This window comes from Phyllobates terribilis, unplaced genomic scaffold (genome assembly GCF_046119375.1).
Source record: "Phyllobates terribilis strain yellow unplaced genomic scaffold, ASM4611937v1 Scaffold_3__8_contigs__length_932513732, whole genome shotgun sequence".
NCBI classification, from domain to species: Eukaryota; Metazoa; Chordata; class Amphibia; order Anura; family Dendrobatidae; genus Phyllobates; species Phyllobates terribilis.
Window position 1 is genome coordinate 483,890,172 of NW_027362763.1, and position 13,664 is coordinate 483,903,835.

The 13,664-nt window shown below is 46.0% G+C and overlaps 1 protein-coding gene across 2 annotated transcripts in view; it reads right to left on the bottom strand.

The window, feature by feature from the left end:
* Positions 1–13,664, bottom strand: part of LOC141259640 (amine sulfotransferase-like) — a 57,653-nt gene that overhangs the window by 4,312 nt on the left and 39,677 nt on the right. For both annotated transcript variants that reach the window (XM_073675905.1, XM_073675904.1), the window contains exon 6: positions 302–482. In XM_073675905.1, the coding sequence (XP_073532006.1) occupies positions 302–482 (181 nt within the window). The remainder of the gene's footprint in view (positions 1–301; positions 483–13,664) is intronic.

Sequence of the window (13,664 nt, forward strand, 5' to 3'; positions counted from 1 at the left end):
TCAGATTAAAGTATGCCTTCTCCTTGGTAACATTTTATGAAATGGTTTCCAGTGACAGAGTTGTCTGACAACATTTTATCCACTGCTCCCCATAAATATGTAAAATATGTATGCTCAGCCAGCAGTGATACCAGTACGTATGGCACAGTCATGTGCCTGCATGATGCACATTTGCTCGAAGCTTACATACAAAGACTGATAATGACCAGAGCTTAGATGCTAGATAGATACTATTTTTTAGTTTTATTTACATTTGTTGCTTCTTTTTGCAGCTCCAACAACCCCTTAACTTGTACTTTACCTTTACGTAAAAAACTTCCTTTACTCTTGTCTAAAAGTTCATTTGAAAGAAATGTATAATTAGCAAGAGGATCATGTTTCATGTTCTTAAAAGTTGCTTTTTCCACCACGACGTCTATTGCTTGATCATCAAGTTTTAAGTCAACAAATTTGCAGATTTTCAGCACAGCAGACCGAAGGTCCTAAAACAAACAAAAAACACCCCTCAATATTGTAACATAAATATTAGACCTTCAAGTAATCTGTTTATATATGTATATGAACTATAACATTTCAATATCATTTTGCCAGTTCTACAGCAATAAGATGCAAGCATTATGTCACAATCGCGCTCCTGCGCAGGCATACTTCTCTCTGCCCTGTCTAGGGAGAGCAAATTGCTGCAGTGCGCATGAGCAGGAAAAGGCCAAAGAGCACCGACGCATGTGCGCTGCAGTACTTTACTCTGCCTTTGACAGTGCAGAGAGAAATACGCCTGCACAGAAGCGTGATGCTAGACATTGTGTGGATGATGTAGGACGCGTCATTCTCATGATGCAAGAAGGAGGACAGCGATCGCAAGAAGAGAGGAGGCACTGGACCAAGACCAGCAACACCTATCGGACCGGGCCAAATATAATAGTAGATCTTTTTTTTTTTTGTCTTACAGATCGGATTGTGGGCATATATACAGCATATTAAAATGCATACAGGTACTGGCCCTACCTCATATGGGAAAAACCTGGTGACAGGTTCCCTTTAAAGGTGTTGTCCACTAGTAAGACAAACCCTTCTCATTCCCCAGGTTTGGTCTCAATAACATAAAAACACTTATTCATTTATTTTAGTTTACTCACTTATATAGCACCAGTAATTTCATTGCAATTTACAAACATTGTGGGTACTGTCCCCATTGGGGCTCACAATCTAAATTCCCTATCAGTATGTCTTAGGAATGTGGGAGGAAACCGGAGAACCTGGAGGAAACCCATGCAAACACGAGGAGAACATACAAACTCCTTGCAGATGTTGTCCTTGGTGGGATTTGAACCCAGGACCCCAGCGCTGCAAGGCTGCAGTGCTAACCATTTACACTTATACTCATCTTTCGTCCCACGCCATTCCAGCGTTGTCAGCACTCGCATTCCAGGGCTCACATGTGGTTGATATGACATGTGAGCCTGGTGCCCAATCAACACTGGCATCACAGTCCCTGCCTCAAGATGTATACGTAATCAAGAGGCAGTCAGAGGTAAGAGAGCAGTCACAGCTCCTACTCCCTCTTCACTACTTATACATCCACTCTAGCGGTGATTAAGTACAGGGCTCACATTTCAAACTACACGCAAGCCCCGCGAACATGAATGCTGACACCGTTGGAAGATCCTGACACGAGAGGTGAGTATAGGTGTTTTTATTTTATTGGGAACATGGGAAATGAGAAGCAGGGGAATGTTGTACCCTACAAGGACAAGGCCTTTGACCTTGTTACCTGTTTTACAGCTTCTGAGCATGGATGAAAACAGTTGAACAATGGATGAGTTGCTCCTCAGCATCGAGCAGGAAATTTCATACTACTTATGTTCCTATCAAGCGTAATTGGGAATTGTCATAAGCAACAATGCCTGGAACAGTTTAACTACTACATTTTGGCAAATAAACTCCTTTTGCGGTGCACATCTTAAATTTAATTAGGAATTTTTTTTTAAGGAAAAATACCCTCTTGAAGGAGTTAGTGGCCATGGCCAGGAATGTTTCTGAGCATTTCAAATCTTCATATATGGCAAAGTGCCCTCCTGGGTTTGCAAACATAGAATAATTTTCCTGACCGTCTCCAGATTAGCAATGCTACATTGTGATGGAATTCAACTTTACATCAGTTGAAACGTCTATACATCATGGCGATGGTGAAAGTTTACATGTGACCATATTTGATGTGGAAGTTTTTTTTAAATTGCCAACCAACTGATTTTCTGCGAATATTGCAGACTTTGAGCAGTAAGTTCTATTGATTTCACATGTCCAGTAATCATCACTCAAAAGCAGCAATCAGTTAGCAGGAAAAAAGTTGTACCGACACAGCTCTTTTGCATGTGTCCTAGAAATATTAAAAATCTCTGCAGTCACTCACCCCCCTTCCCTACTTTTTTTTTATCACACAGATTTCCAGTAAAACAAGAGATGGTAACCTAGCTGACACTCTTAGAAACAGACTTAAAATGGGCATAAAAAAGTAGGAAATTAAAATGCAGGATGTCTTATTGACGCCAAGTGCCAATGAGGATGTATTTTGGTACACAGACAAAGTGATTTAAAATACACAGGAGAATTTTTTCCAAGAGTTGGACAACAAAAGGGTACAAGTGTTTATGCATAAACAGGGCAGTGGAAGCCATTTTGTTCACAGGAGATGCAGGTTGGATTTAATTAACACTTTGGCTTCCTGCAGAGGAAAGGATACAATAAAACAGCTCAGACTTAACGTCTCAGAAAGGAAATACTGAATATCAAAATTTATATGAATCCGATATTGATGAAGCATACATTTTCAGCACTAGGGCTAACAGGGGAATCAGACACATCATTTTTCATAACTGTAACCCCTGCCTATGAGCCACAAATCCACAGTAACCAGATAATTGACAACAGCTATGCATGTTTACTATCTATGGAAAGGTAAAATTCCGCTGAAAATATGGTGGAAATTTTGAACTTCTGTGACCATCAGGAGTGGAGTTATCGCATAAGTGGGAATTTCATAAAATCCTGAAAGAGGACAGCCCACCAACCAGCCCACATGAGGTCATAACAGGGGGTGGTGTGTGAGTAGAACTCAGGGGGTGATAAAAGATCAAGCCAAATTATGATTTGTGTTCCTGTAAAGAGAGGCACATCGTGCATGCATGTATCCCGTTTGCTGAACGGCCCCAAACAAAGCACTCTCCTTCGACTTAGTTCGTAGCAAGTTCATGCTGTATTACTTTGTCCTCTTTGTAAAATCTTTTGTATATTTTTCATAAACACTGCCTCCCTTATGATGAAATGTAAAATTTAATAGTTCTGTTCCTTTTGTTCTGCAACAGTGTCTCAAAGCCATGCGCTACATATCAGGCATCCAGTCAGTCTGTAAAATGACTGGTGGTGGCAGCGAGTAGTTTGGGGTTATTGTGGAGTTAGGAGTGATTGTACAGGGCTATATACACATATTCCATGTGTTGGTATCCGAAGGTGTATATACCACAAGCTCACTGTTAGTTTTCCAATAACCGGCCTGTTAGTGCAAACAGCCTACGGCGTCCTGTATTGATCGTTGGCCAATCGTGCAATTGTCTGGATGATAGGGGGCAGCAGAGAGCTGTTCTCTCAAGAAATCACAGCAGGTGACCTTCCTGACCTGTAATATTTGTGATAAATCTCTGATATATAGCTAAAAAAATGGATTTTAACTGTATGCGTTTTTTTTCCTTTCTAAAATTTGAAATCTATGGGAAACAGAACCATTAAATAGCCTTCCATTTTTCTTCTATTTGAAACATATCTGAAGCAGCACATGGAGCATTTTGTGGATGTGACTGGCCTGCCTTGCTAGATGGCCGGCTAAATCCATTGTTTAATGTATATGGGGGCCTTTTGTTAGCAGGACTCTGTATCACAGTGTTTATAGACTTAAAGGGTTTGTCCTGTCTTAGGATACAAGTCTGCAGTCACTGTATGTGACTGCAAACTTGTGAATCCTCACATTGTTCACACTGTACACTGTGAGGATTTCTCAGTGTCAGTGCCAAGGGCGGAGGGCACGTGACCACAAATATCTCATTAGCATACATGCTGTCTTATGCCGACTAGACATGCGCGGCCTCGCTCAATCCAACTACTACCATGCCGCTGTGATCATCAGTTTCGGTCAGAGATTTCCTGTAGGGAGCTAGTCCTGCTGGGGTGACTGCAGCCATATGCAACAAGGAAGGAGGGGGGAGGAACGTGTTCCAGCATCACCATTTTGATTGGTTTTCATGTGTATACAACATTGTGCTTTATTGCTGTTTTATATCCTATGACTAAGGGCACATCTCAGTGCCAGAAATGCGAAAAGAACTTTCTTTTTAACTCGGTTTTAATGATACACTAATAAAGAATTTACTTTTACCTGGATGGTGATGCCGGAACATGTTCCTCCCCTCTCCTCAACTTCCATCTAGTCTAGTTGCTGGTGATGCAATTGCTACCGTATCATTTAGTGCTGTTATTCAACCACTACTATATATGCTGGGAATTCTGCTTCCTTTTGAGAAATTATGACTTATGCTCAGACTTGCTGAAAAATTCCCAGCCATCATTGTTTCTTGATGGGTTGCTCCTCTGCATCAAGCAGCAAATCTCAAAAAGGATGGTTATTTACAAACTGCAAATGGGTATTGTTGTAAATGCCTAGAACTTTGTGGCTGCTCTACATTTGGGAAAAGTAACTCATGCTCCCTGCATGGCTTCATTTCTAAATTTAATCATGAAAAGTTTCTTCAAGTAAAATAACATGTTAAAGAAAAAGATAACTTCCTCATCCACCCACTGTTGCCCCCTCCGACCTCCCTCTTCTCTGCAGAAGACTTTACCGCTCATTTCAAAAAACAAGATCGACCAAATCAGGCATGTCTTTACTAATCAACCCCTATAACCTCTTCATGTAACAGAACAATGCTCTTCCCCCATTACCTTCCTCCCTGACATCACTGAAGGAGAGGTCACTCATCTTCTCTCCAAATCACACCTCACCACTTGTGTACTTTACCCTATCCCATCCCGTCTCCACCCCAACCACCCGATGATGCTAATACCAATCCTAACCCATCTCTTCGGCCTATCACTACATTCTGGAATCTTTCCTTATGCTCTCAATCATGCCAAAATTGCACTCCTGACGAAACCACACCTCACCCCAACCTTTACGTCTAGCTATCATCTCATATTGCTGCTCCTGTTTGCGTCCAAACCCCTCAAACAGCATGTCCACACTGACTTTCCTCTTACCTCATTGACTACCTACAATCTGGCTTCCGTCCCCACTACTCCACTGAAATTGCCCTAACCAAAATTACTAAAGACTTACCGCCAAAGATAATAGACAATTTTCTATACTCCACCTTCTACACCTGTCCACTGCCTATGACACAATTGACCACTCCCTCCTACTACAGATCATCTCTTCCCTTGGGCCTTCATACTACTTCCTCACACCATGCCCTTTCTCTGTTTTTGTCCCTTAAGCCTCAGTGTTGGGACCCCTACTATTCTTTATTTATACCTTTGGCTTGGGACAACTCATAAAGTTGCATGACTTCCATTACCACCTATACGCTAATGAAAGTAATATCTCCCTCTCTGGTCCATACATCACCTGTCTGTTGTCCAGAATCCCAGAGGGTCTATCAGTCATATCCTCCTCCTTCTTCTTTTGCTTCCTAAAACTCAATGTGGACAAAACCAAACTCATCATCTTTCCTCCATGCAACTTAATTCACCTACCTGATCTATTTATCACAATAAATGACATCACACTTTCCCCTGTACCAGAAGTCCGGTTCCTCTGAATAACCCTTGACCCTGCCTTGTCCTTCAAACCACGCATACAAATTCTTATCACCTCTTGATGCCGCCATCTCAAAAATATTTCCAGAAACCATCCTTTTCTCACCCTTAAATCTAGTAAAATACTAGTGCATGTCCTCATCATCTCTTAGCCTCGCTACTTAGCCTCTCTACTAACGGTCTCACACCTTTCCAGTCCATCCTTACCTCTACTGCCTAAATAATCTACCCCTGTTACTAGAATCCTACTGCTACTAAATAATCCATCAATCCTTGCTACTCCTCTGCTTCTCCTCTCTGAAAAGGTGTGTATATACTGACAGATCATGTGACACTAAGATTGCACACAGGTGGACTTCCTTTCATTAAGCATGTGACTTATGAAGGTAATTGCTTGCACCAGAATTTTTTAGGGGCTTCAAAGCAAAAGGGATAAATACATATGCGCATACCAATTTTTATTAATTTTATCCAATACATTTAATTTTTGTCTATATTTTTCTCACTTCACTTCACCAACTTAGACTATTTAGTGCTGATGCATCACGCACAAATCGGATTGCAGAAATATTTAAACACAGGTTGTAATTAGTGATGAGTGAGCACTAAAATGCTCGGGTACTCGTTGCTCGGGTCGAGCAAATTGGAAGACTCGGGTGCTCGACCAGAGCAACGAACCCAATGTAAGTCTATGGGAAACTCGATCATTTTTCAGGCGGCTCAACCCGGCGGTCTGCAGAGGGCCTAAAAATTGCACAAATCGATGAGAACAGTGCTCAAATGACATGGGAACAGCTTGGGGAAGACCCCTGGAAGCATTTCTGACTCCCAGGTCACTGCTGTCAACAACGTTATTACGCACACAATAAAACATACAAAAACAAAACCAAAATGGATTTTCCTAGGAAATATATTAAGGAACATCCTTTCCAGGTAATGACTTGTATATAATCAAAAATAAATAGCCAAAACCAAAAATACTCCTCCACACCTTGGGCTATGTTCACACAGAGTGTTTTTGACACAATTTTTGCACTTTTGCATTGCTTTCAGCAAAGATATATGCATTCACTGGGAAATGTCATTTTAACATTTTACAACCTTATCTGGCCATGTGGTGTGCAACACATCATCAGACACATGCATACAGTGCTGAAAAGACATGGGAACAGCATGGGGAACAACCTCTGGAAGCATTTCTGACTCCCACGTCACTGCCTAAAAGTGTGCCCATCATAAGTGATCCTTGGCGCATGGAAAGATGCCTCCCACCATGCACCTGTCATTGCAGACTTGCCCCAATCACCGTCCACGTCCTTGTCCCAGTGCAGCGTTCAGTTGTCCCTACCCCATTCCTTGGAATGCAAGCGCAAGTATGCAGCCAGCCACCCACCCACAGGCTGCAATACTATACTGCCAAATTTTTGACAGCTGCTTGCACTTGAAATGTGGCCTGTAAGGCTCGTGCAGGCGGAAGCTTTTCATAAACTCATGCCGGCGGCGGCTGGGTGTCCCCAGCCTCCACTGTTGGAGGCTTGGTCCCCAGCCTCCACTGTTTCTCCGGGTGTCGTCTCCGCCTTCCATAAGCACAGGTCCCACAACATTACCCGTGCCCTCCCCAGTGCACTTCCTGGGAAGGACCGCCTAACCACAAACACATGGACAGGTGAATGCGGCCAGGGACGGTACGGAGCCAGTCCACAGCTTTTTTTGCTGAGTTGTATTTCATCACAGCCATATTCTTTAACTTGGTAAAAGGACTTGGGAAACCATATCTACCCAGCTGTCATTTCTCCCAGGAAGTCCTCTAAAGCTGCTTTCACTTGAAATGTGGCCTTTTAGGCTTGTGGAGGCGGAAGCTTTTCATAACCTCATGCCGGCGGCGGCTGGGTGTCCATACTTGGTCCCCAGCCGACACTATTTCAACCGGTATTGTCTCCGTCTTCCACAAGCATGGGTCCCACAACATTACCAGTGCCCTCCCCAGTGCACTTACTGGGAAGTACCGCCTAACCACAAACACATGGAGAGGTGAATGTGGGCAGGGACGGTACGGAGCCAGTCCACAGCGTTTTTTGCTGACAGTTGTATTTAGCTCAGTGAAAAGACTGGCATAGAGGGAAATCGTATCTACCCTGGATGTCATTTCTCCCAGGAAGTCCTCTAATGCAGCTTGTTGCAGAAGCAATGGCAGCCCGTCCAATATCAACTCGCACTTGTCGGTGGTGCTTTGACACACAAACATCTTTCTTTGCGCATTTAATTTCATGAATACAGAGTTAAAGGCCTCATCTGCAATGCGTTTTAAGAAATAACATGCTTAAGCATGTCCAATCCACATTAAAAAAGCAGCCATTGTGTGTCCAAGACCCTTCCCCCACACTTTTCTTAGCCAGGGCTGCTTCTCGGCAGGGTTGGACGGGCCCACCAGAGAACCGGAGACTCCTCTGGAGGGCCCTGGTTTCTCCTTCAGGAGAGTTCATAGTGCCAAGGTGAGGCCATGATGATTATGGAGGCCACCATCTGCTTAGTTTTCTGTTACTTGGAATGCAAGCGCAAGTATGCAGCAAGCCACCCACCCACCCAAAGGCCGCAACACTAAACTGCCAGATTCTCGCACTTGAAATGTGGTCTTTTAGGGTCGTGGAGGCGGAAGCTGTCCACAATCTTATGGTGGCGGCGACCGGGAATCCATACTCGGTCCCCAAACGCCAGTATTTTTCCCGTTATTGTCTCAGCCTTCCACAAGCACGGGTCCCACAACATTACCCGTGCCCTCGACAGTGCACTTACTGGGAAGGACCACCTACCCACAAAATCACATGGACAGGTGAATGTGACCAGGGACGGTATGGAGCCAGTCTACAGCATTTTTTTCTGAGAGTTGTATTTAGCTTGGTGAAAGGACTGACTTAGAGGGAAACCGTATCTACTCTGGGTGTCATTTCTCCATCACCAGGTTCCGCCCATTGTCACACACGACCATACCTGGCTGTATGTTCAGCAGTGAAAGCCACAGATCAGGCTGCTGTGTTACAGCTTTCAACAACTCCGCCTCACGAATAAGAGATATAAAGTTCTCCTTGTAGCGTGGGTCTAGAAGTGTCACCAACCAGTAATGACTGTCACCCAAAATTTTGAGAACGCGAGGGTCATGGGAAGGGCAGCGTAACATAAACTCAGTCATGCGTGCCTGACTACTTACAGGCCAGACTTCTGTGTCCTCACCAAGAGGATGACTGACCATGCTATCCTCCTCCTCCTCCTCTCTGTCCTCTGGTCATCCACAATGAACAGACGATATGACAGCTGTGCAGGTAGTACCGTCTATGGTGCGTGAAACTAGCTCCTGTCCTTCTTCCTCCTCTTCCTCATTGTCACCCAATCCACGTTGGGATGAGATGAGGCTTTGCTGTGTGTAATCACCCTGTATGGTTCCTTGCTCCATCTCTTCGTGCTCTGCCTACAATGCACCCTCTTTGATTGTGAACAGAGAGCGTTTCAGAAGACAAAGAAGCAGGATGGTGATGCTAAATATGGTGTCATCGCCGCTCACCATCTTGGTGGAGTCCTCAAAGTTTTGTAGGATGGTACATATGTCTGACATCTATGTGCACTCCTGAGGTCTTATGTGTGAATTCTGAACTGAATACCGACGGCCTTGTTGATGCTGGTATTCAACAACTGCCCTCTTCTGCTCACAAATCCTTCCCAATATCTGCAGTGTAGAGTTCCAACGCTTGGGGACATCACACACCAGTCTTTGAGCCGGAAGCTGCAAATGCTGCTGAAACACGGCAAGGGCGGTGGAAGCTGTAACTGACTTTCTAAAATGGGCACACAGGTGGCATACTTTAACAAGCAGATCCGGCAGCTCCAGGTAGGATTTGAGAAACCGCTGAACCACGAGTTTAAGCACATGGGCCAGGCATGGAACATGTGTGAGCTTGCCTCGCCTCAGAGCCGCCACCAGATTCAGGCCATTGTCACTTAAGACCATGCCTGGCTGTAGGTTCAGCGGTGTGAGCCACAGATCTTCCTGCTTTTTCAGAGCTGTCTACAACTCTTCAGCATTGTGCGGTTTGTCATCTAAGCATATTAGCTTCAGCACAGCCTGTTGCAGCTTGGCCAAGGCAGTGCTGCAGTGCTTCCAGCTTGTGACTGATGTGGTCATTTCGGAGATGGAGGCTGAAGAGGAGGGGGAGGCTGAGGAGGATGATGTGCAGGAGCTGTAAACCATGGAGGCAACCATAACTGACCTAGCGCCCACAATCCTTGGCATCAGGAGGTCGTGTTCCATCCCAAGGTGTGACTGGGTCCCGGCTTCCACTATGTCAACCCAGTGTGCCGTCAGCGAGATGTACCGTCCCTGCCCACAAGCACTTGTCTACGTGTCCGTGGTTATGTGGACTTTCCCGGTAACTGCGTTGTTGAGGGCATGGCTAATGTTTCGGGACACGTACTTGTGTAATGCGGGGACCGCACACCGGGAGAAATAGTGGTGGCTGTGGACTGAGTACCAAGGGACGGCCGCCCCATCAGGTTGCGGAATGCTTCCATCTCCGCAAGCCTAAAAGGCAACATTTGGAGTGCAAGCAGACGTGAAATGTGAGAATTTAGTAGTGTGGCCTGTGGGGCGTTGGCTGCATATTTGCGCTTGCGTTCCAAGAACTGGGATATGGACAACTGAACATTGCACTGGGACAAGGACATGGACGTGCTTCCTAATGTTGCTACTTGAGAGTGCGCAATGACAGGTGCAGGGCAGGAGGCATCTTTGCATGCTCCATGGACAGGGGATTGGCTTGCATACACAACAGCAGAAAAAGCAATGGTGCCACCTGCAGACACTGTTCCTTGACCTTGCGGTTCGGCCCACAAAGTCGGGTGCTTTGCTGCCATGTGCCTGATCATGCTGGTAGTTGTCAGGCTGGTCGTTTTGCCACCCCTGCTGATGCTGGCCTGGCACGTGGTGCAAATGGCCCTTTTGGGGTTATCGGCAGAGTCTTTAAAAAGCAACCAGACTCGGGAAGACCTAACAGTTGTTCTGGCAACTTCCTTTGTGTTGGGGTTACGGGGAATTGTTGCCTGCCTTCTGTCTGCGGCCATCACACTGCTTCTTCCTGCCTGTTGGGGTGCTCTGCCTCCCTCCTCCTGTGTGCTGCTGTCCTCGCTCTGCATGTCCTCCTGCCAGATTGGGTCAGTTACTATATCATCAACCACCTCGTCTTCCCCTTCCGCACCCTGGTCCTCCTCCTGACTTTCTGGCAACTGTGTCTCATAATCGTCCACCTCTTGTGACACTTTCCCACCTTCTCTTTCGTGTGACCATGGCTGCCCCGCTTCAAGTGGACCGGGCTAGAGTCCCTAATCTATAAATGGAAAAGTGAACAGCTCTTCAGAGTGTCCAAGTGTGGGATCAGTTGTCTCCGGGCACTCGGCATGGTGGGAGGAAGGAGGATCAGGGTGAGGAATATGCGGTCCAGACTCATGGCTACTGAAACTTGACCATATGGAAGGCAAGGTGGTGGTGGTGGAGGTGGCAAAGTGACTGGAAGCATTATTCGCTATCCAACCAACAACCTTTTGACACTGCTCTGGGTTCAATAGTGGTGTGCTGGGGTCCCCTAGGAATTGGGACAGGAAGGTCAGGCAAGAAGATGTGGGTGTTTGTTGTGACACAATTTCAGCTTGCCCACGGCCTTGTCCTCGGCCTCTGCATGCACCATCACATCCAGTTCCCCATCTCTTGCCACGTGCCTTGCCCATTTTAAATGGAGGACAGTATCTTCCACACTCACTACAAATGACTGAGTTTGGAACGAACTTATATGTGATCCGTGTGATGGAGAAAACAGAGTTTTAAATACCTGGCCTGTAGGTAACTAGTTTGAACAGCAAACTGGTGTGAATTGCTTCACTGACACACTAAAAGAAAATTTTAATGGAGTCCAGAAATGGCAGTATTTTCTCACAAAGTAGATGTGATCTGTGTGACGGAGAAAACAGAGTTTTAAATACCTGGCCTGTAGGTAAGTAGTTTGAACAGCAAACTGGTGTGAATTGCTTCACTGATACACTGAAATAAATTTTTAATGGAGGCCAGAAATGGCAGTATTTTCTGACAATGTATATGTGATCCGTTTGATGGAGAAAACACAGTTTTAAATAGCTGGATTTCTAGCGCTGTAATATGGAAAGGACCTGGCTGTATTCTGCAGTGCCAACAAGCAAATGACGCAGAAAAACGGTGTTCTCTGGAGGATCGAAATGAGGATTAAGATCCAAAAAAAGTATTCCTGGCCCCTGAGACCTGGGCCTTTGTATAGAAATATCTAACAGCAGCAGAAGGCAGAATTGGAATGGAGCCTCCTGTGCTATATGCACTGCAGTCTGCTATATACCCTGCCTGCCTGATATCTCTGCAGATGAATTAGTTAGTCCTCAAAAGGACTGTTTGTTAAGATGGATATGTGTAATGTACGTTTTTTCTCCTTACACTACCTAATACACAAACAAATCTCTCCCTGACGCAGCAGCACCTCTCCCTACTCTGCCTGATTCCGGAATGACTGTGACGAACATGGCGGCGCCAGGTATTATATAGACCTGATGACACTGTGCGGCCAGCCAATCAGTGTAATGCCACAACGAACATGGCTACGGCATTACAGTGAGTGGCCGGCAATCCCTGCATGTTGATTGGTTTTCTAAAGAGCCCCAAACATGCAGGGAGGGGACCCTAGTTCCCGCCCGAGCAACCCGGAAATACTCGCCGAGCACCGAGTTTGTCGAGCACCAGTGAGATGCTCGGGCGAGTGTGATGCCCAGCTGCGCTTGGTAGGCAAGAAGTGTGCATTGATGGATTCCTCCACAAGAGGCCCCCATAACCATTCACACATCTCCACCTTCCACCTCAGACCACCAGAGGGAGCCCGTTAGGGATAGATAAATAGGGAAGGTGGAGCCAGGCAGCAGTTAGTTGTTAGTCTAGACTGGAGTCGACAGAGAGCCAAGTCTGTTGAGAGAGTTCCTGCAGTAAAGAAGCCTGAGAGAGGTTAGTCTGCAGTGGAGCACAGTCCAGACTCAGTTGTAGCTCAGAGTAGTGAGCTTTAGGTGTGCCGGCGCCATAAGATCGGTGAAGCGTGGCAAGCTGCCGTTAGTGTGTATAGCCTAGTGAGGGCCCGAGTAGGCCGAAGGCGAGTGGAGAGTTAGTACGTAGGGGGGAAAGGAGCCTAACCAGCTCACCCCGAAGCAGTTACCGGACACCGGGCCCGAAGATTACCAGGATCTCCACGACCCAGTAAGATTTAACTGGAATCCCGGGAGAACTACAAGTCCCAGGATCGCTAAAGTGCTGATATGTAACAGAGCCAGGAGACACATAGGCCCGCAGTTAAGGTGCGTGTACTCCAAGAAAAGGCCCTACCACAAGGTCAGCCAGCGCAGGACAGAGACAAAGTTAGGCCTAGCTCCAGGCAGGTCAGAAACTTACTACACAGAGGCAAGAAACAGGAGGCCAAAAATCCGCTCATTGGGGAGGATTCTGACATGCACCCTTCACCCTACAGTGCTCCGGGAAGTGCCTGAAATTCCATCAGTAAAAGGTACTGAAGTGACTAGCGTGTCTGTCCCTGTTCTTGCTCTAACCCGGCTGGCTCCCCTCTGTCCTGCATTCTCCTTCATACACTGCCCTGAGGCCTAGCTCCAACTGTGGGGAGCCATACCATCGAGCTGCCTTATCACCGGCCCCAGTGGACTGCGCAGCGCTGGTGATCCTCACCAGAAGCCCCAGGTGGCGT